Source organism: Macrobrachium rosenbergii, chromosome 2, assembly GCF_040412425.1.
Source record: "Macrobrachium rosenbergii isolate ZJJX-2024 chromosome 2, ASM4041242v1, whole genome shotgun sequence".
NCBI lineage: Eukaryota > Metazoa > Arthropoda > Malacostraca > Decapoda > Palaemonidae > Macrobrachium > Macrobrachium rosenbergii.
Window position 1 is genome coordinate 92108611 of NC_089742.1, and position 25810 is coordinate 92134420.

At 38.1% G+C, this 25810-nt stretch overlaps 1 protein-coding gene across 1 annotated transcript in view; it reads left to right on the forward strand.

Moving 5' to 3' along the window:
- Window positions 1-25810, forward strand: part of hiw (highwire) — a 1788684-nt gene that overhangs the window by 566138 nt on the left and 1196736 nt on the right. Inside the window, 2 exon segments of the mRNA XM_067112237.1 lie at window positions 3355-3483; window positions 4483-4685. Coding sequence (XP_066968338.1) covers window positions 3355-3483; window positions 4483-4685 — 332 coding nt within the window.

Consider the following 25810-nt stretch of genomic DNA (forward strand, 5'->3'; position numbering starts at 1 on the left):
GAAGTTGACTTTCTCCATGTTACCGCATCAGATGAATTCTTCATTTACATAGTCAGGAAGCCAAATCATTAAAATGACATAATTTGGGCTGCAAAGTTGGATGATATCAGGGATGACATGTGCTAATGCCAAGTTGTGAAATTTCCTGAATGTTTGAGAATTTTTCACTGTTTCACAGCCAAACGGTTAATGTGGATCATCAAAGAAAAATGAGAGTCATGGAATGGCGAATATTTCAGAGAAACTGTGCTTACTGGTGGAGTATTTCCTTTCTTCAAAGATCCTGAAAATGTGTTCTGTTGAAGAAGTCACATTTTTGCATGATAAGGCACCATGTTTCAAGGCTCTTCAGACACAGGAGCTGCTTCGAAACAGTGGTATTGATTTCTTCTCGTCAAGTGAATTTCCAGGTAGCTCCCCTGACCTTAATGTGTGTGAAAACATTGGTAGTATCGTCAAGGATCATGGTGAAGCATGCACAGTGAACTATGATGGTATGCCAAGCCTCAACGACCTGTGAAGAGAGGTGACTGAAGTATTCAGGGAAATGGAGTTTGAGTCTCAGCTTTTTTGCGATTTGGTGAAATCATACCCCTCAAGAATGCAGGCTGTGGTACAGGCAGATGGAGGCCACACAAAATATTAAGTACTCAGAGAGAAACTTAAATAAATACCTGTTCTGAATTACTTTTGTTTTTGTCCATATCAATTTTAGTGTATGCTGCAGAGGGGGAGGGGGGCTCTAATTTCAAAACACCCTGTATATTATCAACTTGCCTTTATTGAAAGTAATTTTGCTTGTCTACTGTTGTGTAAATATATAGTTATCTGTGTGTTTGATATAGTAGTTTCTTGCACTTTTAAGAGTGTTGTTTTATGTGTTAGTAAATTTTTAGAAATGAAAAATATTTCAGAGATATGAATTCTTAGGTATACATGTGGTCAGTGTTAAGTTGCATTGTGCACAGTTTGCTCAGACCTTGATATTGCATAGCATTGAGACTAATGTCATAGAACCTCCACTTTAGGCTACATACTGTTTAGTAGAGTACTGTTTCAGCTCATGTTGATATCGGAGTAAATGTTGGTTTACCAAAATACAAATTATGAACCTATGCTACTTTGCTCCATATGATCAATATTTTGATTAGTGTATTTTACCAGTGACGTCTTTATTTGGCTGTGTCTGTTTCCAGAGTCTTGAAACCCTCTCATATGAAGAGTTATGAAGTTTAGTTCACTATCATTAGGGTCCATTTGTGAGAATTACCTGCTTTCGTTTTAACTAATCATTCTAGTAATTGAATTGCTGATAGGGCACACAGTACTGCATAAGTTACTTTTAAGGTTTTTTTTATAGAAGGTATAACACTGTAAAGCAGTACTGTATTGTATTATAGGTACAGTTTATCATTTGCAGTAGATCCATAACAGAAATCATTAATCAGGAACAGCTCAAGTAAGTTGTACATAATGGATGGGACCATTTTAACTAATTAGTAGAGCCAAATAAAGCTCTTATAAACAGTTCCAATCACCTTGGCTATATGATAATTTAGTACTATAAATTTTTTTCATAGTTATGTGCATTTACTCTGCAAGAATGAGTAAAACATTTAATTACATGCAGTTAAAATTATGCTATAACATTATCTGCAATTAGAATATTTAAAAACCTTATGTTCACCAGCTGGCAGAGATAGCAGTTATCTCTTTCTAGGAGAGATGCTGAATTGTATTGTACACAGTGCAGGTTGTCCCTTGTGCCTAATGCACAGGCACCACATGGGCTGTCAGTCTTAAGCTTGGTATCAGTTTGCATCCAGCAGTGTGCAAGACACAGTCAACCCTGTCTTGTTCTGCCATGTTTCAATGTTTGTTGCTATTTCATTAAGCAAGTTTTAGTCTGTTGACTCTGTTGTGAATCTGTAGTGAGTTCTGAACATGTACTTTGAAGTGAATAAGTTTATATTTAAGTGTTTGAGTTGTGAACTTTTGAACATGTCTTACAAGCGAAGTGCATTTGTGAGTTGGGGTTGGGGATGGGTGTTCAGAAATGGGAAAAATTGTCAGCAACTTTGCTGAGATCGGAATTGTGGTGGGTTGAGAATGATTTTTTTTAATATTTAAGATATTCCTAATAAGTTTTTGTTTCAGATTTTTGGTGGTTAATATTGTAGGTAAATGCAGAATTTATTGCACCATATTTTAACTAAATACTGATAGGTTGTTCAACGGCCATAGGATGGGGTGCCCTTGCCTACACACCCTTTCTCTCTCTCTCTCTCTCTCTCTCTCTCTCTCTCTCTCTCTCTCTCTCTCTCTCTCTCTCTCTCTCTCTCTCTCGTTTTAAAGCAGTGGATATCTAAACTGGTCCTTCCCTCCACGCCCCCTTGCATCTATGAGTAAAATTCCCTCCCAGATTTGTTTTCAGGGAGGGATGTAATTATAAAATAATGGTAACATCTAACTAGAATGATAGACTACAGGAAACTAACGTTAGAAGGCGATACTTTTTCATTCTTTTTATAAACTTCTGAATATTAGTTCCTCACTCTTGTTAAGAGAATAACTAATATAATTCTAGAATTTTTATTTTCTTTAGTTTTCAGGTTTTTTTAAAGGATACAACGGTCCTTATGTAGATTTGTTTTATGTGACATCACATGGCATACATTACTATTTTCTTTGATGGGTCATAATCTAATGGTAGATCCATGGTTGACTATATATGCAATAGATAAATAGTAAAATTTAGAAAAATGCCTCATCACAGAGTAGTGGAAAGTTATTTTTTCTATTAAGCTTTCATGGCAGTGGTTTTGTTGTTCTTTTAGTATGAAACTCCAGTTCTTGTAGGTGTCAAGTTTGCAAACATAAGGCCAATACATACTGGCAGCACACAAGGAAAGCATTCATTAAAAGTGGCCCCCATCTCCTTGATGATAATGAATGCTAAATGTGAATATGAAGTTGCTATGTAGTATAATGAATATTACGATATATTATAGATGTGAGCTTATTGTTTACAGATTTCTATTACAGACTTCTAGTTAATAACTAATATTGTTCTTTTAGTAAGGTTCTAAGACTGTATCACTTGCAGAGGATATTTCATGCTAAGAATGTTGATCAACTGCAGAGGATATTTCAGTTGTGATTGTTTCTTTGAATAATGCTATGCTGTATTGCATCTTCCTTCATTATTTATGATCTCTCTGCTTAACCTTTAAACATTTTTGTAGATAGTTTTAATAGGTTTTTGTGTGTGCAAAGTATTTATGTTTGTGCTTTTCTTCAAAGGAAATGGTCCTAATGTTCTGAAACGTCTCTTTTAATGTTATATCATTGCAGGAGTCGAGGACGGCCTAGGAAGTGACCAAGAAAGGGATGCAAGTAAGATTGCTGCCGTTTCACCAGCCCGTGTGATTCTCTCTGGATCCTCTCCTGTTGTGCAGGTTGCCTGTGGTTTACATCATTCAGGTATTTTTGCTATTGTTGAAAATTTTCAGTTGAAGCTTTCCAGATGATTTTATGCTTATGTTTTGAGTAAAAATGATTCTTCAGGTTGAAATGGAAGAAATGTATCACACCTATCTTTGAAGGTCTATTGACTAACATAAACTAGTATTGGGATCATCCCTGTAGTTTTGATAAACTAAAGATTTATGAAAGAGATACAGGAGACTACAGCTGTTATTACATGCTCAGGAGATCCAAGTATTTTTTGTAGTAAGTAACCATAATATGACATATTTACTCTCAGTACCGTAGCTCTCTGTCAGTTATCCAGCTGTGTTAGTGTTACTTCAGATTTGAATTATTATGCAATTTTCTCACTAGTTATCTCTTGGGGCTTTTTGTTAAATATAAGGATTAAAACAGACCGTAATGTAATAGCATGTGTTTAGCTGTCAGTTGTGGGATGACAGTAATATACTAATTTGAATACAGTAAGCCATATTGAAGTGAAAGTTTCAATTTTCTCACATAGATATGACACAGGATAACTCCCACAGGCATTCTAACTCATAAAATAACTTTTATTGATATTTTAGAAAATTCAGGAAAACCAGAACAATGGAAATTTAGTTGTGTGCTCAATTGCCATATTAATTGATGAAAGATGAGGTGAATAAGCAAGTGATATTTATGTGTAAGAATGTGTGTGAAGCAACAGTATCATAAATGTTGTAGATGTTCTTGTTGAGTAAAAGGTTTCATTTGGTCCTCAGTTTCACGAAAAAACTAGGTAATCATCCATTCCTTCATTTAACAAGATGCAGGCTTCATTACAAAGTAAGGTGTAGACAATTGATTTTTATTGTCTTGTCCTATATCTGTCAACTTAATTTTTATGGATAATTCCATTTTTACAGATAATTCCATAATTATATATATTCTTTTATACTTAACATTATTAAGTAAACTAGATATTTGATACATATAATACATTATGATTTTTATTCGATCTTTTTCCAGTTGTTTTGTGTAGTAATGGTGAAACATACACTTGGGGAAGCAATAGCTACGGTCAGTTGGGTGTTGGGGACTTAATTTCACGTGGTTCCCCAGTAATGATTAGGTTACCACCAAATGTTCGTGTGACACAAGTAGCTTCTGGAAGTAATCACACAGTTTTTCTTACTGCTGGTGGCCAAATATATACTTGTGGAGATTTCCAGGTAAGCAAATCACCAATTTCTTTTAGTAATTTTTTATTTTGCTTGATTTTCAATCAGTAGTATCTTAGGATCATGGATAGCATATATCAGTAGATATTAGAGTGGACATTTTTTTCAGGCAAACTGGGTATTGTAAAACATAAATCTTATATTTACTGTGGTTGATATGGCCAGGGTTATTAATATTATTCAGCAGATAAACCCTATTCATAATGGAGAGGCCTACAGGTGCCATTGATTAAAAATTCAAGTTTCCAAAGTATATGGAACTCATTTGAAAGAAATTACAAGAGATAATTGGAAAAACAGAAAGAAGAGATCAATTAATAAAAAAGACAAATTAATAAATGTAAATATAAACTATTATAAGTACAGTACTAGGTGAATTGCTTTTGGTATTAAGGCATTGCTTCTTTGCTTGAACTTTTGAGATTCTAATTGCACAACATCATCAGGGAAATTCAACAGCGTGGCACATTTACTGCATATTGGTGTTGCTTTTCAGCAAATCTGGTCACTCTCAGCTGGAAAAGAGGACCCAGTATCAATTGTGATAGTGAGAATTCTCTTAAAATACAGCTTATGAGAAATTGACAAAGAAGAGACCATCTGTCACTGGTGTAAGTCTTAACTAACCACTAATGTTAGGAGACAAAAACCCATCACCATAAACCACTGTTTAAAAGAGATAAATCTCTGCCAGAAGCAGACATCCACAACTTAGAGCAGTATTCTAGTAAAGGAAGGACAATTGACCCAAAACAGGTTGTGTTGATTTTATCGTCAGAAATTCTGTATATGAAGCCTTACATATAATGCCTAACCTCCATGCATTAATTGCTAACATTTCTCGTAAGATTTTTTTAACTGCAAGATGTGTCAAAGGAATTGGTAGAGAATGAGATTCTTTTGGCTCAGATTAGCAAAGAAACAACCTTGTTTTCATTTCCCCTTGTTTGTTGTAAAGGAGAAAGTTCACCAAGAAGGGAGGTGCGTTCCAATAAGTACTTAGGAAGGTATAATGATCTATATCAGCCTATCCAGGGAAATAATGATGAAAAACATACAGAACTCTTAAGATATTCACATTAATGTATGGTGCTATATATATATCTGTTTCCATGGTGTTCTGCAGTCTGGGTATAATGCAGCATTTTGGGCTGCTAATCACTATATGATTGCAAGTATGTAATATTTAGCACTTTGAGGTAAACTAAAATTAATAGCTTTCAAAAGCAAAGTAATGAAATAATTTTGTGCATCAGTGTTGATTCAGGTAGAAGAAAGTAATCCATATGAAAATAACCTTAGCACTGATAAGAATGGTGATTTTCCAAATTATTATACCATATGATTGAATTGATATGGTTAGGAATGAGACAGGAAGCAGAAAAGAACTATCATTTGTAGATGAAAATCTCCACTATCTTGGAGCCAAAACTCATGTTACATATAAACATTCTCTTTTACCAAGTGAAGCACAAATATACTTCAGACCAGGGTTTCTTTGCTGTTCTATAACTCTTGAATTACCCTTAAACGCTGAGCCTCCATCCAACTGAAAGTGTCTGCCGTATGCCGCGGTGTTTGGAGATTAGTGCGAGCGGAAAAAAGGATTTTAGCAAAAGGAAAAATCTACTTCTGAGAGGTCCCGTGTCACCGGTGAAATTCCATTACAGCACGAATTTCTAGGTATAACAATGCTAGATATACCAGAGAAAGAGCTCCAGGAAAGCTGGGGTTACTACCCAGTCGGCGTCTTCTAGGAAGGCGTCGGTATAAGAAAGGGTAGTGAAGCCACCACTACCACGAAACATACCGAAGATCTCTCCTTATCAAAACCCCCCGGAACAGAGCGTTGAGCCGTTACAGCCCCTACACTCAACACCCATGGGCCCAGCGACACCAACCACCTACCTCATTCCATGCTAGCACTAACCCCAGACTTGGCATGTGCAAGTAGGGAATACTAGGCTGATCAGGGAGAAGTGCGGGTGTGACCATAGAGCTTCCTCAGAAATAGATTTTCCTTTGTCCAATCCCTTTTCTGGGATTCAGTCCGTGTCGGCCGGTGAAAATAGTGATAGAGAATCATGCCAAGGCTACGCTACAAAGGAAAAAGGGTAACTACAGAGAAAAAGGCAAAATTTTACGAAAATAATTTTAATCAAGTAATCTCTTTCATGCAAAATACTAAATCAGGCATAAATCTAAGGCATCAAAAAACTTAATACTATGAAACGTGGGGAAGTCCCAGCACGGGGGAAGAAGCCCCAAAAATCTTAAAATTACTTAAAGCAAGTTGAAACATGAAATGTGCATAAGATAATTGCAAATACAACCTTAAAACTATACACGTAAACTTAGGCTAAACACGTAAGAGACAAGATCAATGAAAATTAACATACAAACATATATATATCTATGATTTATGGAGCCAAAATAAAAACCGTCCCATTTTATGAAAAAACAATCATAACATGTCAGATTACTTTTCCATCAACAGATACAAGATACATCAATATGAGAGCCAGGCAGTGAGATATAGTAACCAGGAGAATAAGCAGAGAAGTAATGGGGCAGGCGGGCGGAAAGGAAAGGATAAGGATATGATTAGTTAAGGTGGGGAGGGCACTTCCCACAGCTATAGTAGAAAATTTTCCAGAGACCAATGTTTTTAAATAGTGGCGTTTTAAAGCACTAGGGTGATTTCCAACCCGTAAATTTAGATAATTCTGAAGTCCATATTATGAGTAATTAATGAAGTAGCAACTGCTCAAAATCTCATGAACCTTAGGAACTGAATCTGGGTTGGCCTGTTTAATGAAACCAGAATTTGTTGTCTTATAGCATTCAGTGAAAAGTACCCTTTTCTCCTGATAAAAAGAGGACCCGACTTACTCTGTGGAGTTCTTAAAGGTAAGATTTAGAAAGTGTATAAACTGGACACCAAAGACTGGTCTTCCAGGAAGGGGCACCACCTTCAGGAGGCCACCTGTCTATGGGTCTTCGTTCTTAGCTAAAAATCTAGGGTCAGGAAAGGAGGACCTCTCAGCAGGAGAAGTTCACAAAATTATCACCTCTAGTGAGAGCCGACAGCTCTGAATTCTAGCACCTGAAGCCAGAAGCTAATCAAAAATAAAGTCTTCCTTAACAGATCACATTAAGAGCAATAGAAAGTTATCCAACTCTGATGCTAACTTAGGGCGTCATTGAGAAACCACGTAACAAATGTAGGCGTGATACTGGTCTCAGGCAGCGCATGCTCTATGAGGATAGATGAAAAATAGGAATCTGTAAGGTCGATTTTAAAGCCGTAAAAATACTTTCTTCAATGCTGACTTGACTGTAGTAGTGGCCGGAGCAAGGCCTTTTTCTCAAGCAATGATCCTGAAAGAAACTCCTAAATTAGTCGTCCTTGATTTTGGCTTCAGATGATTTCAGGAAGGAGGCTAATTTTTTGACTGCTGAGTCATACTGTCTAAGAGTAGAATCTCTTTTATCTGATTCTAAAAACAGAGTGTTGACAGGGTCAATGTTCGCTCCTTTTGGGCTGCAATTTTATAAGTCCATAAAACTAGGGCATTCTGAATTCTTGAGGAAGCTGACACAGTCTTGGTTTGTACTGTCTGGGTCAGAATGGGCTTGGGAATCCAAAGACTCCGTAATCCCAGTTCCTGAAGAAGAGGGAACCAATTGCTCTTCGGCCAATAGGGGGCTACTAGGGCTGGTTGACCTTTGAATGTCCTGAGTTTGTGTAATGCTGGCAGTAAATTTATTGGAGAACAGATAAATCTTCTCCCAATTGTTCCAATCTACTGTCATTGCGTCTGTGAAATGCGCCTGAGGGGTCAGGTTGGGGGCCACGTAACGGGAGCTTGAAGTTGCTCTCCGTCGAACAGATCCACTTGGAGGCCCGAACCCGGCAAATCCATTTGAAGATTCCCACGTCCAGGGACCCTCCGTCTCCAGGGTAGCCCTGAACAGAGAATCCGCCACCGCGTTCCGTACCCCGTGGGTGGGTGGCTGACAGGTGCCAGCCGTGCTGTTCGCCAGGGAGAAGATAGCAGCCCAACCATTGCTGGTTTTACTCGACCTGATTTGGAGCCGCCCCTGTTGATGCAATGAACTACCACTGCATTAATCCAACACCAGCCTGATGAATCCGGTTGGAGCGGATTTTCTTCAGAGTTAGAAAGACCGCCATAGCTTCCAGGGTATTTATATGGAACTGCTGAAACATTGTGGACCACCGTTCCTTGTACTTTCTGTTTTGTGAATATCCCCCCCAGCCGCTTAGAGGCGTCTGTGCCAGACAACTAGTGCCGGAGAAATTGAGCGGAACTGTTTTGGACAGGCCTCTGACTGTGGTCCAAGGCCGGAGTCTTGTCTTTAAGATTCAGGAATAGGGAGACCTTGTCTCTGGGCTTGACATTAGCTCGCTCCGCCACACTCCTGTTTATGTCTTTTAATTTACGCTTTTAAGAGCAGGTCTGTCACTGAGGCAAATTGAAGAGACCGAGACTCTTTCTTGGGATGTGGGATGCCCGATGGATTTTGAAATCTCCTGGTGAGAGATGCTATCTCTTTCCTCTTAGGAGGCGGGAGGATAACGTGTGAGAGGACAGATCCACTGGAGACCCAGCCACTGAAACGGGACTCCGAGTCAGCGGGACTTCTCTCTGTTTAGTAGAAAACCCTAACGACTCAGGAGAATTGTGTATAGGCGTAGCCTTCTGACACTCCGGAACTGTTGGTGCCCAAATTATCAATACGTCTGAGTGCGCTGCTGAGATATCCCCTCGAGACCGGAGTTGTTGCACTACCCGTGTCCGCCAGCTTGGTAGATACCCTGGCGCAATGTTCAGACCAGAGGGCATGACCCTGAAGGAGTAGGCTTGATTCGAGTCTGAAACCGAGGAACTGAGAGAAGTTCCGGCGCCAATCGGGCGTGATAATCGCGTCTGAAAGATCGATAGAGGTGGTAGCGGCTCCGCTAGCGGAGAGTAGAGTCCGTTACCTGGGCTACCGTAAAGCATCGAAATTTGTCGCATTTTATGTAGAGAGATTTAGGCGCGACAGATCAGGATCACTCTTTGCTGATCAGTCTTTTTGGGAACAGTGATCGCCTGCCTTTGAAACTTTGGGTGCATACTTTCTTTATTGCTCGTTTGTTGAAACGAGATTCTGTCACGCATCCTGTAGGATTGATGTGGGTGGCCTGACAAAATCTGGTTAGAGGAGGAGGGTTCTTGATCAGCTCCATCCTAGTCCTTTGGACACAATGCTGGCTGTGTGCCCAGGGCTGAAGGTCATTGGTCCCTGAACCAATACAGGCGACCACCTACCTGGGTTCTCTCAGTGGGAGGGAGCGGGTTTATTCCCCCTACCACGTCCAGGCCTTCCCCTTGGGGTGGTGTTGGGCTTTCCTCTATGAGGGACTCTGCCTCTTCCCCCCCTTGCGACCTTAAGGCCGTGAAAGTATCCCGGCCCTCATGTGGGGTTATGCGGCTGGCGGCCACATGAAAAGTGCAGCTGGTTGGACCAGCACATACTGTTGGTGAGCAGAGGTGGAGGCTGGGCTACTGCCGAGACCGGGGCAGCTTGGACTACACGCCTGATGGTGGGCCTCTTAGCCTGCCTCCTGAAGCGTTTGCCTCCTGCGTCACAGGGGCCGGCCGATTCTGGGGTCTTTGCGGCTTATAGGCAGAAATGCCCCAGCGAGGCGCCAGACTCTGATTAGCCCCGTATGGCCTCGGCCATAACATTTGCTGACCTCCTCTTCGGAGAGAAGTTTAGGTCCCAGATCGGCTTTTAACGAGCTTGTTGGGCTTCGTGGCGGATAATGTCGGCGAAGATGAACTTCCTGCATTCCAGTCTGAGCCATGATAAACTCGAACAGGTCAGACTGGAAGCCAGTAACAGACTTAGCTAAAACTTGGAAAGAATGGCTCGTCAGCGATGGGAGGCGGCAGTGCTTTCACGTCAAGGCAGGCGGGTTCAGGACCGAGACTGGCAGTCCGGGCATCAAGCTCTGCCTTCAGCAAAGATTCGGCGGCAGAGGGCTGCTCACTGAATTGCGTGGAAGCACAGAAGGGGTCAACACCGACAGTGAAAGTGGGCGGGCGTCCACCCAAGAACTCATCACTTCCTGGGAATACCAGGGAAGTGGGGTCTGTTCCCTCAACTGTGGTAGCAGTTACCATCAAAGCACGCTCAGAGGTGTAGCCAGGCGACTTTGTCAAGCAAGGGGGTGGGCAGGTTGTCTCCCCAGGGCGAACATTGTAAAGTTGCGCCAGAAGAGTCAACTTCATATTTTCTGCCTGCCACTCCGTCGGAAGTCTTGCCAGGAGAGCCGGCGAGCTTGGTCCCTAGGGACGATGACAGTCCCTAAGACCTTATCTGACAGATCCATGCTTCCTCCGTAAGCCTCACGAAGCCTGGGTAAGGGGCAAGAGATCGGGGAAGAACTCAATTCCCTCCAACCGTCGTGCAAGACTGTCAACTATGAGCTTGCCATCATGTTGGATGGCCGGTCACGAGAAACACCAAGGGGTTACGACATCGAGCGGGCGGGAGGTCCGCTGTGTCGAGGATAACATACTGTGGATTCGGCTGGGGTGGGCGAGCCATTCCGCAGTATGTTATCATGACTGGCCAACTTCTCAGAGATTTTGTAAAATCTCGTATCTAGATCCTCTGTAAACTTCCTAAAAGTTGGTTGCAAGGCCTCTGCGTCGAAGCAGGTTGGCTGAGGAGGGCTTGGTTTTGTAGCCCTCTTACTCGCGCCTTTGCGGAGGAACCAGACTTGCTCCCGGAGGCTACAGGTCCTGAAACCTTAGCCTTCAGCGGGGAAGGCGTGCCTTCTTGGAAGTCGAGGGCTTGTGGCCCTTAAGCCTTTCATAAGTCTTCAACTTCAACTTGGGGACAGACAGACTCTATCACCCAAGGAGGAAGACTTAACAAAACCTGCGAATGAAGAGACAGATGAAACAGGGTCCAAAGGGGCCCGCCCAACAACCTCTTACCTCACCGCCACCTGGTCCTGCTCTGTGTTCCGCCGGTTCCAGGTTAAGATCCAGCGGCTATCCTCCGAGACCTCAAGCGTAGGGATATCCGCGGTGGCTGAGTCGCATCCGAGATTTGCTGGATGATAGGGGTGGCAAGATCTTCAGGCACTACCGGCACCACCCCGTGCGCGAGGTGACAAGTCCCTCAACTTAGCGTCGGGCGTGGGGCTTCCCGGCCAGACATTCCTGCCAAACCCAGCCACCCAGGCCGGGGAATTCAAGGCGAACTGCCGGAAGATTAGTCGCCTGTAGAAAAACCAACAATTAGCTAGAACAAAAAACAGTCAAAGAACCCGTAAACAATATACAATATGAGGGCGTGGCGGAAGAAAGAAGGCTGTCATAAACCATCCTGGGCCAGTTAACGCAGAGAGGCGAAGCAAACCTCACAACCATCAAGGTGCCAAACAACCAGATCCGTCAAGTCGGACCGCACAACAGCGTGGTCGGCACACTCACGTGACCGTGAGGTTGTTGGAGGGGCAGTACACCCGGCTCCTCACAGCCGAACAGTCTGTAAGTAGAAAAGTACATGAACCTACCTAAGCAATCTAAAGCCGGCAAGGCGAAACTCAACTGGCAGATACTCCAGCGGAGAAGAACTCCCTTATCATAAACTGGGCCAATGGCTCTAAATTGCACAGAGTGGAAGGTAAAAGCTTTCCAGACGGCGGAGTACTCCGGGGAATGAAGAATAAGAAACCAGGAACTAACCATAGGGCTGCCAGTAAAACCGCGGTGGGCGAATTGTAGGACCGGACTCAAATATAAAATATAAGGCGTATTCCTGTAGATAAACAGACTTATCTAAACATTAGTCAAAAATAATAACAATAACAAGTGACGGTAAATACTCCGGGCGGAGGATCCGCTCCCATATAATGTAAATCCTTCCACTTACTTCCACCCGGAGAAACAAGACGGGCAAAATGCTCGTATGTTGCAACGCAAGCGGAGCAATTATATTTTACCTATCTCGTAACCCGACGGGGAGGCGAGAGGTGTGGGATAGTGTCTCTGAACACGTTAGGGCAAGCGAACCACCAACCCCAACCTGGCCGATGCTGAGGACGGTATGGGAGGGAGCGAATCCTCTACCAAAGGAGGAGTCCTGAACTGGGAGAAAGCGCCATCTAGCGTCACTGCGAGTAGAGCAAGGCTGGAGGAGGGGTGGAGCAGAGAGGGTAGGCTACCAGGAGGGAACAGGAGACAGGAGAGCATATCACCCACTCAGCTGCACCCATACCTCCAGAAAAATGAAACTTGGGAGGTGGCCTGCTACTGGGAAAGCTCATGGCCGAGAAGCCCGACTCATTCTAAGGCGAAGCCTAATAGGGACCTAACCTAGTATAGGCTAGGAAAAGGGAGGAGTGCAGATGGGAGGAAGCAGCAGGAGAAATTTTGTGCAGGGCCGGGATGAAGGGGGCAAGGGAGCGACTAGCCTGGGGAACACATCCAGAACTCCAGATTCCCCCAAATGAAGGAAGAGAACTAAAAGAATCATCTGCCCACCGAAAAATGACCGGAGAAACAGCAGCAAAACTCCCTCAACCTGATGATCTCCACACCCAGGGCAGAGATGGGAAGCAAACAAGCCTACTCCCACAAAATAACCATCACGCATAAGGTGGAACCAAAATGTGCTCAATGGGGTGTAGCCTACCTCAGGGAGGCAGTTGAATCTGAGCTGCCCTTACACAGAGGTAAACAACAAAAATAAATTAAATAAAATAAATAAAATAAAAGAGCACCACCTCCAGAATAAAATAATTAGCCTACTTGAGACCAAAAATAATAAGGAGACCCAACCTGGGGTACCTGAATGAGGCATCACCCTAACAAAGGCCGATAGGCCAATGCAAGCAATAATTTCATGAAAGCAAAGGGGAGCCACACAGGAACCACCAGGAAGGGGGAACCAAGGGGTAAAATCTATCTATAACGACCAGGGAGACAACTCAACGAAAAGAACTGGAAGGAGTCGCCTGCATGATCAGCATAATGGCGGGGCGCGTGGCGTCATAATAAGATCTCAATATTTATGAAATACAGAGACCATAACAGCCCAAAAAAACAAGACAAAACCCCCACAAGAAGATGGTACTTAACTTGGAGATAGTCCAAAGCTGCTACGATGCCATCATCAGATGCAAGAAAATCAAATTAAGAGAGACGAGCACACAAAAGAAGCGGATGCAGTCACGTGCTAGAAAATGGAATGAGGTAGGTGGCGCTGGTGTGCGCAAATCCTGGCAGGTGTTGGTCTTAAGGGGCTGTAACGGCTCTGCTCTGTTCAGGGGTTTTGATAGGAGAGATCTTTCGGTATGTTTCCGTGGTAGTGGTATTTCCTCACCTTCTTTGTCGACATCTTCTTCCCTGAGGCGTGGAGCTGGGTAGTAACTTTAGCTTTCCTAAACTCTTTTTCTCTGGTATATCTAGCATTGTTATACCTAGAAATTCATTCACTGTAATGGAATTTCACTGTGAAACAGTTGAACTCCAGAAAAGTTATTTTCAAAAAATCACATACGCTTATTTTTAAGATTATGAGTTCATTTTGGCTCCTTTTGTCATTGCCTAGAGTTTAGTATGCAACCATCAAATGAAAAAATATCATTATCATATATAAATATTGAAATATATGACAGCGCAAAAAATTTCCTATATAATTGTATACAAATTACTAGCATTTTTATGAGCAAAGCGGTTAAAGGTAATGAGTTATTTTTTTTCTTTGTATTGTACACTAAATTGCGATGATTTTGGTATATAACAAATTGTAAAATGATCAAAGCAACACAGAGAAAATATTTTCACAAAATGATGCATGAATTCGTAACGCGCGGACATAAAAAAGTTTTCAAAATTCACCATAAATCGAAATATTGTACTAGAGACTTCCGTTTGTTGCAAAATGAAACTAGGTGATTGAATATTACTAGACTGTAAGTGTTTTTCCAGCTTACAATTGCAGTTTTGACCATTTTGGTCGAGTCAAAGTTGACTGAAGGTTGAAATTTTGGCAGTTATATTGATTTATATAGTATTTTAAAACTGATAAAGCTACAACCATGAGTTATTTTTTGTTGTACAGGTATTCTACATGAAATTGTGCACATTTTCATATATAAAACTTTATGTAACGACTAATATAAAATGGTGCAAACATTATTACGACAAAATGACGAAAGAATTTCTGAGATGTTCGGCAGAGTTACCGCGCGGACATAAAGAAAAAGTTTTTTTCAAAAATTCACCATAAATTGAAATATTTGTGCTAGAGACTTCCAATTTGTTGCAAAATGAAGGTAAATGATTGAATATTACTAGAATGTAAGAGTTTTAGCTTATAATTGCATTTTTACCATTTTTGGTGAGTCAAAGTTGACCGAAGGTTGGGATTACAGCATATGTTGATTTATAGCTCACTACAAAACTGATAAAAGCTACAACCACGAGGATTATTTTTTTGTTGTATTATGCATGAAATTGCACACATTTTCATACATAAAACTTTATGTAACGACTAATATAAAGCAGTTGCAAACACATTCACGACAAAGTGACTAAGGAATTTCTGAGATATTCGGCCGAGTTACATTGCGGACCCTAAGGAAAAAAGTTTTTTTTTTTTAAAAATTCACCATAAATCGAAATATTGTGCCAGGACTTCCTGTTATTACAGCATGAAGGTAAATGATTGAATATTACTAGAATGTAACAGTTTTAGCTTACAATTGCGTTTTTCGACCATTTTGGTCGAGTCAAAGTTGACAGAAGGTTGAAATTTTGGCACTTATCATGATTTATATGAAAATATTTAAAAATTGCTAAAAGCTACAACCATGAGTTATTTTTTGTTGTATTATACATGAAATTGCAGCACATTTTCATATATAAAACTTTATGTAACGACTAATATAAAATGGTGCAAACATTACGACAAAGTAACGAAAGAATTTCTGAGATGTTCGGCCAAGTTACCGCGCACGGACCTAAGGAAAAAGTTTTTTTTTTCAAAAATTCACCATAAATCGAAATATTGTGCTAGGGACTTCCTATTTGTTGCAAAATGAAGGTAAATGATCGAATATTACTAGAATGTAACAGTTTTAGCTTACAATTGCGTTTTTCGACCATTTCGGTCGAGTCAAAGTTGACAGAAAGTTGAAATTTTGGCACTTATCATGATTTATATGAAAATATTTCAAAACTGTTAAAAGCTACAACCATGAGTTATTTTTTGTTGTATTCTACATGAAATTGCACACATTTTCATATATAAAACTTTATATAACTGACTAATATAAAGCAGTACAAACATTCGACAAAGTGTGAAAAGATTTCTGAGATGTTGGCGATTGTGTGGCGGACCTAAAGGAAAAGTTTTTTTAAATTCACATAATCGAAATATTGTGCTAGAGACTTCGAATTTGTTGCAAAATGAAGGTAAATGATTGAATATTACTGGAATGTAAGAATTTTGAAAACACAATTCTGCGTTTTCGACCATTTAGATCAAGTCAAAGTTGACCCGAAGGTTGAAGGCCCTGGCATATCGTGATTTATAGCAATATTTCAAACTGATAAAGCTACAACCAGGGTTGTTTGTTATTGTATTTCATGAAATTGTTACGTTTTCATATATAAAACTTTATGTAACGGCTAACATAAAATGGTGTAAAAATTACGACAAAATGATGAAAGAATTTCTAAAATTTTCGGCCGAGTTACTGAGTGGACGTAAGGAAAAAGTTTTTTCAAAAATTCACCATAAATCGAAATATTGTGCTAGAGACTTCCAATTTGCTACAAAATGAAAGGTAAATGATTAAATATTACTAGAGATATGAGTTTTAGCTTACAATTGCGTTTGCATTTCGGTTGAGTCAAGAATTGACGAAGGTTGAAATTTTTTGTAGTCGACGTACGGTACGTCCACTCGTCACCCGACAGACAATTTTTGTCGACTTACAATATGTCCAGTCGGCATTTAAGGGTTAAGAGGTCCTCCCTAGCATCATCATAGTTTTACAATATTTTTTTATTACAGTCTCATTAGTAACAAACAGCCATTCTTTTGTTTAAACAGACTTGTTTGATCCTAAAAGGTAAAGACCCCGCTGTATATACCCAGAACACTGGTCATATGTATCCAGTGGTCATCTTTCTTCCCTGTGACTGTTATGTTTAGACGTTTTGAGTTGCTCTTCTAAGATTAGCAATTTCATGTTTTGTGTATTGCAACATTCATTTTCATAAATTCTTTTACTCATTTATTCTTCATAATGATGGTGGTTTGCAGTATTTTGTGAATTTCTGAAGAGTTTGCCTTCTGGGCTGGTGCCATCACTGGCCTCTACTTGGCCAGTGTCCTATCCTTTTTGTTTTATTTTCCTTCATTAAGTAATTTCCTCCAATTTGTTTTATTTCTGGGCTGTTTGTTTGAATTTCCATGTTGGCCTTATTCACTTATTCCAGCTAGTAATTTGATCATTTTCCTTAGTGATTTTCGATAATTGTAATTGAGAATTTTAAAAATTTAATGTAGTGGTTTTTGGCCTGATTCACAGTAATTGATTAAGTTTAGTTGTCTATTTTTTTCTTGACTTAGTTTTTGCATTGACTCATTTTGCATTTGTTTTCATGTCCTAGCTTGAATTTTTTTTATTTTGTCATTATTGGTTAGTGTTCATGATATTTTATTTGCTTTTGAATTGTTAATTCCCAATTCCTTGTGCTTGTTGGTTTGTGGGGATTTTCAGCTTAATAGTGTGTATGGATTGGGGGCTTTGGTTGCTGCTCCCTTTTGCTGTGGTTTACCAAGACCTATATATACAGTGCCTGTTGTGTTATGGGCATTGGTGTTTGCCATAGAAGGCTTCTCCAGTATGTATGTGAATGGTTCTGTTGACCAGAGGTTTCTTTTACTGTCAAAGAGGGCTTTCAGAGGTTGTGCCTCCCAAGAAATTTGAGGATTCCTCTTCAGAGTCTTTGTCTTCAAGTCATTTTGTTACTCCTGCAGTTGTCACTGTTTATCCTCATGATAGGCTTCCTCCCCATCACTCCAAGAGTGCTAATGTTAGGAAGTAGTAGATATTGTCCAACTTTTAGACACCAGGTGTTTTCTCCCACTACCTTGACAATACTACACAGACTAAATATGATTTAAAGCAGCAAACAACACACTTTAGTGTGCTCAAAAACAGCACAGAATACACTGCACAGTACTGTACGCAAAATAAAAACCCAATTGTGCAGTGTATTGTATATGACATGTATGAGAAATGTTAACATTGAATCTCTCTCTCTCTCACCTTTGATATACCAAAACTATCTTTGTGGGCTGGACTTGATAAGTCTCTCTCTCTTTTTTTATAAAGAATAACCCAGAGAGTAAAATAGAAAGGCAAGCAAATGCCCAGCAGCTTGATGCTTATATGCATATACATAGGCATGTACAGTACATGTACACATGCTGATTTTACATTGAACAAATAGTTACCATTTTCAACTGCATTTTGATACTATCACATTAAAAATCAGTATGTGCATGCAGGACTTCTCATAGAAGTCTTACAGTAATCCCTCAATTATCCGGATTGCCATAATCTGGAACTCGACATTATCTGACACAACCGGGCCAGGGATCAAGGCCACAAAGATATGTCATTTATAAATTTTAAAAATTTGAGAAGACTGCCTGCCAATGGTTGGCAATGCTGTGTGTCCCTAAGTAAATGTTGGTAACTGCCTATAATCCAACTGACTGAGAAAGGGTTTTGGGTGGTGGGGGAGGCCTCTAGAAGTTTCCATGGTGGCGGGCCTGGTTGGATGGCTTAGCTCCATCGAAGATGAGCAGCAGTAAGGCTGTGTAGAGGAAGGTTTAGAGAGGGGGTTGTTTTGGAAAGTGGGTGGAGCTGGGGCGCAGTTGCTATGGCTGGGAGGGGGTGGGGATGCAGTCTTGGATGGGTGAAGAGGACTAGGGAGACCTGACTTGATAGAGCTTGTTTGGTTATGTTTTTTATGTTAGTGATACAGTAATTAACATTTTATTAAAGGATATATACAGCACAGAGATACAGTAGAGAGAGAGAGAGAGGTATGTTTACATCAAAATTTAGAACAATAACTGAAGTATGTTTACATTGAAGTCTAAGTGCAGTAATGCACATACACACTCCTTCACTTTTTTATTTGTATTTTATGCTACAGTATTCTTGTTTATATTTTTACTGTATTTTCTCATTTTCTAAAAGATAAACACAAACGTGTTTAGGGTACAAGAGAGAGAGAGAGAGAGAGAGAAATAACTGAGGTCTGTTTACATCGAAGTCTAAGTACAGTAACACACACACACTCCTTCATTTTTTATTTATATTTTATGCTACATTATTCTCGCTTATATTTTTACTGTATTTTTCTGTTGTTTGCTAACAAACCAAGATGTGCAATGTGTTCTTAAAGTCGTATGTCATACCTCATTCCATGCCGTACATGAACTTGCTACATCCTGTTTGGTTTTGTCTTGCTTTCATATGAAATTTGCATATTAAATATTTTTATGGTGATTAGAAATGAAATATCAACAGTGATAAGATATTCTCTTGTGTACTGTTATGATGTGTGTGATAATCATACTTAGAACCATCTTAACTTTTAATGAAATACAGTCCAGTAAATCAAGCAAAGCAAAAAAAAGTAACACGTATGTACGTATGCACGCACTCATTCGTTGGCATTGTGAACTTCCTGGAGTTTGTTCAGTTTTGTGTTTTTATGTTTATGATTCAGTAATTCATATTTTGTTAAAGGATATGTACACTATTGAGGTATGGTGTGTTTGTGTGTATGTATATATATATATATATATTAAATAAATATATTATATATATATGTACTATATATATGGCTTCAACGTTTAAATAGTGTTTTATGGGCTAGCCCCTGTATTTTCCTTTTTATATATATATATATATATATATATATATATATATATATATATATATATATATATATATATATATATATATATATATATATATATATATATATATCTATATATATATATATACACATATACATATACATTTTATATATATATATATATATATATACATATATATATATATATATATATATATGTATTAATGTGACCCACCATTTATACGCGATTCGATTCTCCTTAATTCGCTTCTTGAGTTTTTAATATATATTAATGGAAAATATAGCATAGTTTTCTGGAGAAAAATCGCGATATAGACACCCAAAATTTCTCATTAAATCCATTAAAATAATAATAAATAGTATTTCCTAGTCTAAGAACAACAAAACAAGCGTAAAATAGCAAAAAAACACATATTTGCACTGTGTTTGGGAGTTAGTGCGAAGCGGAAAAAGTTATTTTCAAAAAATCACAGCACGCTTATTTTTAAGATTATGAGTTCATTTTTGGCTCCTTTTTTGTCATTGCCTGAAGTCTAGTATGCAACCATCAGAAATGAAAAAAATATCATTATCATATATAAATATTGAAATATATGACAGCGCAAAAAAAATTTCCTATATAATTGTATGCAAATTGCGCTGTGAGCAAAACGGTTAAAGGTAATGAGTTATTTTTTTTCTTTGTATTGTACACTAAATTGCGATGATTTTGGTATATAACAAATTGTAAAATGATCAAAGCAACACAGAGAAAATATTATCACAAAATGATGCATGAATTCGTAACGAGCGGACATAAAAAAAAGTTTTTTCAAAAATTCACCATAAATCGAAATATTGTGCTAGAGACTTCCCGTTTGTTGCAAAATGAAGGTAATTGATTGTATATTACTAGACTGTAAGTGTTTTAGCTTACAATTGCAGTTTTTGACCATTTTGGTCGAGTCAAAGTTGACCGAAGGTTGAAATTTTGGCAGTTATTGTAATTTATATGAAAATATTTTAAAACTGATAAAAGCTACAACCATGAGTTATTTTTTGTTGTACAGGTATTCTGCATGAAATTGCGCACATTTTCATATATAAAACTTTATGTAACGACTAATATAAAATGGTGCAAACATTATTACAACAAAATGACGAAAGAATTTCTGAGATGTTCGGCAGAGTTACCGCGCGGACATAAAGAAAAAGTTTTTTTCAGAAATTCACCATAAATTGAAATATTGTGCTAGAGACTTCCAATTTGTTGCAAAATGAAGGTAAATGATTGAATATTACTAGAATGTAAGAGTTTTAGCTTATAATTGCGTTTTTTGACCATTTTGGTCGAGTCAAAGTTGACCGAAGGTTGAAATTTTAGCACTTATCGTGATTTACAGGTAGTCGTCGACTTACGACCTATCGACTTACGACTGCCCGACTTTTACGGCGGCTACGACAATATAATAATATGTATAATATTTAATTTTATATTTTGCTAAAATATGTCGAGCTTTCGTTCGATACTTTTTCCCGCTACCCGCACGCACTCATATCCGAGAGATGCTCAGCTTTCGGCAGCATTGTGTGTTTGTGTCGTTCGAAAATGGTAAAAGATTCATATTTTTGTAATGTATTTTGTATTTCTATTTTTGCAAATAAATCAAATGTAATAACAAATTACCCGTATTTGATGGCTTATAATACGCATGTCTGCATAGGGACCACCCCAATTTCAGCAGGACACTGAGGGGAAAAAATAAGGTTTCTAGCCTATGCTCATATGATTTTGGTAAGTAAAAACTGTAGTATTAGGTTATCATATGCATATTGTTTCTTACCAACAGAATCAACAAAAACATTAATAAAGAAGTTATTTACCATATTTATATTTATCAAAATATGTATTATACAATCAGCCATTTACTACGATCGAATGTTTAGTCTGCTGCTGAAAGCTACCTCATAGGTTTACCAATAGATCCAACACATTCATTTGTAAACATTGTTTCTTTTGCCAGAATCAACAAAAACATTAATAAAGATGTTACCTACGGTAATATATGTTATATATATCCATTATATATTATAAAAGTATGCAATCAAGGGTAAAATTCAATAAATAAAAATGTTTCTTATGTAACAGCTCGAGTCTCGTGAGCAACTGAACAAAGCCATGTTATTATTCTTAAAGAGAATGCTAGTACGAGTTACAGTATCAACTCAACGAAGCCTTGTTATTATGCCTAAAGAGAATGGTAGCAGGAATTGTCAACCACCAATTGATTGAAGCCATGTTGTTATGCGTAAAAAGAATGTTAGCAGGAATTGCCAACTAGCAACTGAACGAAGCCTTGTTATCCGTAAAGCTCTCGAGATAATCACCAATAGGTGGCAGCACACGTACTGTTTATATCTATAAGTGTGGAATGCGCGATCCGCTATAGGACGACGATAATGATATTAACATTTTAATGAAAATATCGATAATAACAACGTAGATATTGATTATAATACTAGCAGTAGTAATTGCGGTGATGGTAAGTGTGATAATGATAAATAATTATAATAAACTTTTTTTTTAATATGTTATTAGGATAACACCGAAATTTACGCTAGGCTACAACATCTACGTGACGTTTCATGTATAATTTCGGCCAAAATTCTTAAATATTGAGCCTACATTATGTACATAGGACGCAGGGGGATTTTTTAGGCCATTTTTTTGTTAAGAAAGTCGTCTTATACGCCCGTCAAATACGGTATGTATTTAATTCAAACCTATAAATACACAAAAGTAAATAATACGTCATACGTGTAGCCGATTGGCAATGCAAATGGCGGATAAGAAAATGTAAACAGACCAGACAGATGGTTTGAATGCCTACAATAACAATGTTAAATACAGTAATAAAAGTAAGTATTAATCAAAGGAGTTCAAGCATGATAAGATTTCATATGCTAAACGTAAAAATAGGTACTATACATGCACATTTTTTTGGATAATATAAAATGTATATGTAGGCTAGTCATACTTAGGATATATGATGGATAATATACAATAGGTACAGAATACATGTACATATGTGGTTGGTAACTTATGGACGAGATGGACTTCTGACCGCTCTGTCAGAACCTAATGCCGTCGTAAGTCGGCGACTACCTGTATATGAAAATATTTCAAAACTGATAAAGCTACAACCATGAGTTATTTTTGTTGTATTATACATGAAATTGCGAACATTTTCATACATAAAACTTTATGTAACGACTAATATAAAAACGGTGCAAACATTACGACAAAGTGATGAAAGAATTTCTGAGATGTTAACGAGTTACATGATTAGCAAGGACCTAAGGAAAAAATTTTTTTTTAAATTCACCATAAATCGAAATATTGTGCTAGGGACTTCCTATTTGTTGCAAAATGAAGGTAAATGATTGAATATTACTAGAATGTAACAGTTTTAGCTTACAATTGCGTTTTTCGACCATTTTGGTCGAGTCAAAGTTGACAGAAGGTTGAAATTTTGGCACTTATCATGATTTATATGAAAATATTTAAAAATTGCTAAAAGCTACAACCATGAGTTATTTTTTGTTGTATTCTACATGAAATTGCACACATTTTCATATATAAAACTTTATGTAACGACTAATATAAAATGGTGCAAACATTACGACAAAGTGATGAAAGAATTTCTGAGATGTTATGGCCGAGTGAGTTTGGACGGACCTAGGAAAAAGTTTTTTTTCAAAAATTCACCATAAATCGAAATATTGTGCTAGGGACTTCCTATTTGTTGCAAAATGAAGGTAAATGATCGAATATTACTAGAATGTAACAGTTTTAGCTTACAATTGCGTTTTTCGACCATTTCGGTCAAGTCAAAGTTGACAGAAGGTTGAAATTTGGCACTTATCGTGATTTATATGAAAATATTTCAAAACTGTTAAAAGCTACAACCATGAGTTATTTTTGTTGTATTCTACATGAAATTGCACACATTTTCATATATAAAACTTTATATAACGACTAATATAAACGGTACAAACATTACGACAAAGTGATGAAAGAATTTCTGAGATGTTGGGCGAGTTACATGGCGGACCTAAGGAAAAACTTTTTTTTTTTTTTTAAATTTACCATAAATCGAAATATTGTGCTAGAGACTTCCAATTTGTTGCAAAATGAAGGTAAATGATTGAATATTACTAGAATGTAAGAGTTTTAGCTTACAATTGCGTTTTTCGACCATTTCGGTCAAGTCAAAGTTGACAGAAGGTTGAAATTTGGCACTTATCGTGATTTATATGAAAATATTTCCAAACTGATAAATGCTACAACCAGGGGTTGTTTGTTGTTGTATTTTACATGAAATTGTTCACGTTTTCATATGTAAAACTTTATGTAACGGCTAACATAAAATGGTGCAAAAATTACGACAAAATGATGAAAGAATTTCTGAAATTTTCGGCCGAGTTACTGAGTGGACGTAAGGAAAAATTTTTTTCAAAAATTCACCATAAATCGAAATATTGTGCTAGAGACTTCCAATTTGCTACAAAATGAAGGTAAATGATTAAATATTACTAGAATGTAAGAGTTTTAGCTTACAATTGCGTTTTTCGACCATTTCGGTTGAGTCAAAGTTGACCGAAGGTTGAAATTTTTTGTAGTCGACGTACGGTACGTCCACTCGTCACCCGACAGACAATTTTTGTCGACTTACAATATGTCCAGTCGGCATTTAAGGGTTAAGAGGTCTTCCCTAGCATCATCTTAGTTTTACAATATTTTTTTATTACAGTCTCATTAGTAACAAACAGCCATTCTTTTGTTTAAACAGACTTGTTTGATCCTAAAAGGTAAAGACCCCGCTGTATATACCCAGAACACTGGTCATATGTATCCAGTGGTCATCTTTCTTCCCTGTGACTGTTATGTTTAGACGTTTTGAGTTGCTCTTCTAAGATTAGCAATTTCATGTTTTGTGTATTGCAACATTCATTTTCATAAATTCTTTTACTCATTTATTCTTCATAATGATGGTGGTTTGCAGTATTTTGTGAATTTCTGAAGAGTTTGCCTTCTGGGCTGGTGCCATCACTGGCCTCTACTTGGCCAGTGTCCTATCCTTTTTGTTTTATTTTCCTTCATTAAGTAATTTCCTCCAATTTGTTATATTTCTGGGCTGTTTGTTTGAATTTCCATGTTGGCCTTATTCACTTATTCCAGCTAGTAATTTGATCATTTTCCTTAGTGATTTTCGATAATTGTAATTGAGAATTTTAAAAATTTAATGTAGTGGTTTTTGGCCTGATTCACAGTAATTGATTAAGTTTAGTTGTCTATTTTTTTCTTGACTTAGTTTTTGCATTGACTCATTTTGCATTTATTTTCATGTCCTAGCTTGAATTTTTTTTATTTTGTCATTATTGGTTAGTGTTCATGATATTTTATTTGCTTTTGAATTGTTAATTCCCAATTCCTTGTGCTTGTTGGTTTGTGGGGATTTTCAGCTTAATAGTGTGTATGGATTGGGGGCTTTGGTTGCTGCTCCCTTTTGCTGTGGTTTACCAAGACCTATATATACAGTCCCTGTTGTGTTATGGGCATTGGTGTTTGCCATAGAAGGCTTCTCCAGTATGTATGTGAATGGTTCTGTTGACCAGAGGTTTCTTTTACTGTCAAAGAGGGCTTTCAGAGGTTGTGCCTCCCAAGAAATTTGAGGATTCCTCTTCAGAGTCTTTGTCTTCAAGTCATTTTGTTACTCCTGCAGTTGTCTCGGTTTATCCTCATGATAGGCTTCCTCCCCATCACTCCAAGAGTGCTAATGTTAGGAAGTAGTAGATATTGTCCAACTTTTAGACACCAGGTGTTTTCTCCCACTACCTTGACAATACTACACAGACTAAATATGATTTAAAGCAGCAAACAACACACTTTAGTGTGCTCAAAAACAGCACAGAATACACTGCACAGTACTGTACACAAAATAAAAACCCAATTGTGCAGTGTATTGTATATGACATGTATGAGAAATGTTAACATTGAATCTCTCTCTCTCTCACCTTTGATATACCAAAACTATCTTTGTGGGCTGGACTTGATAAGTCTCTCTC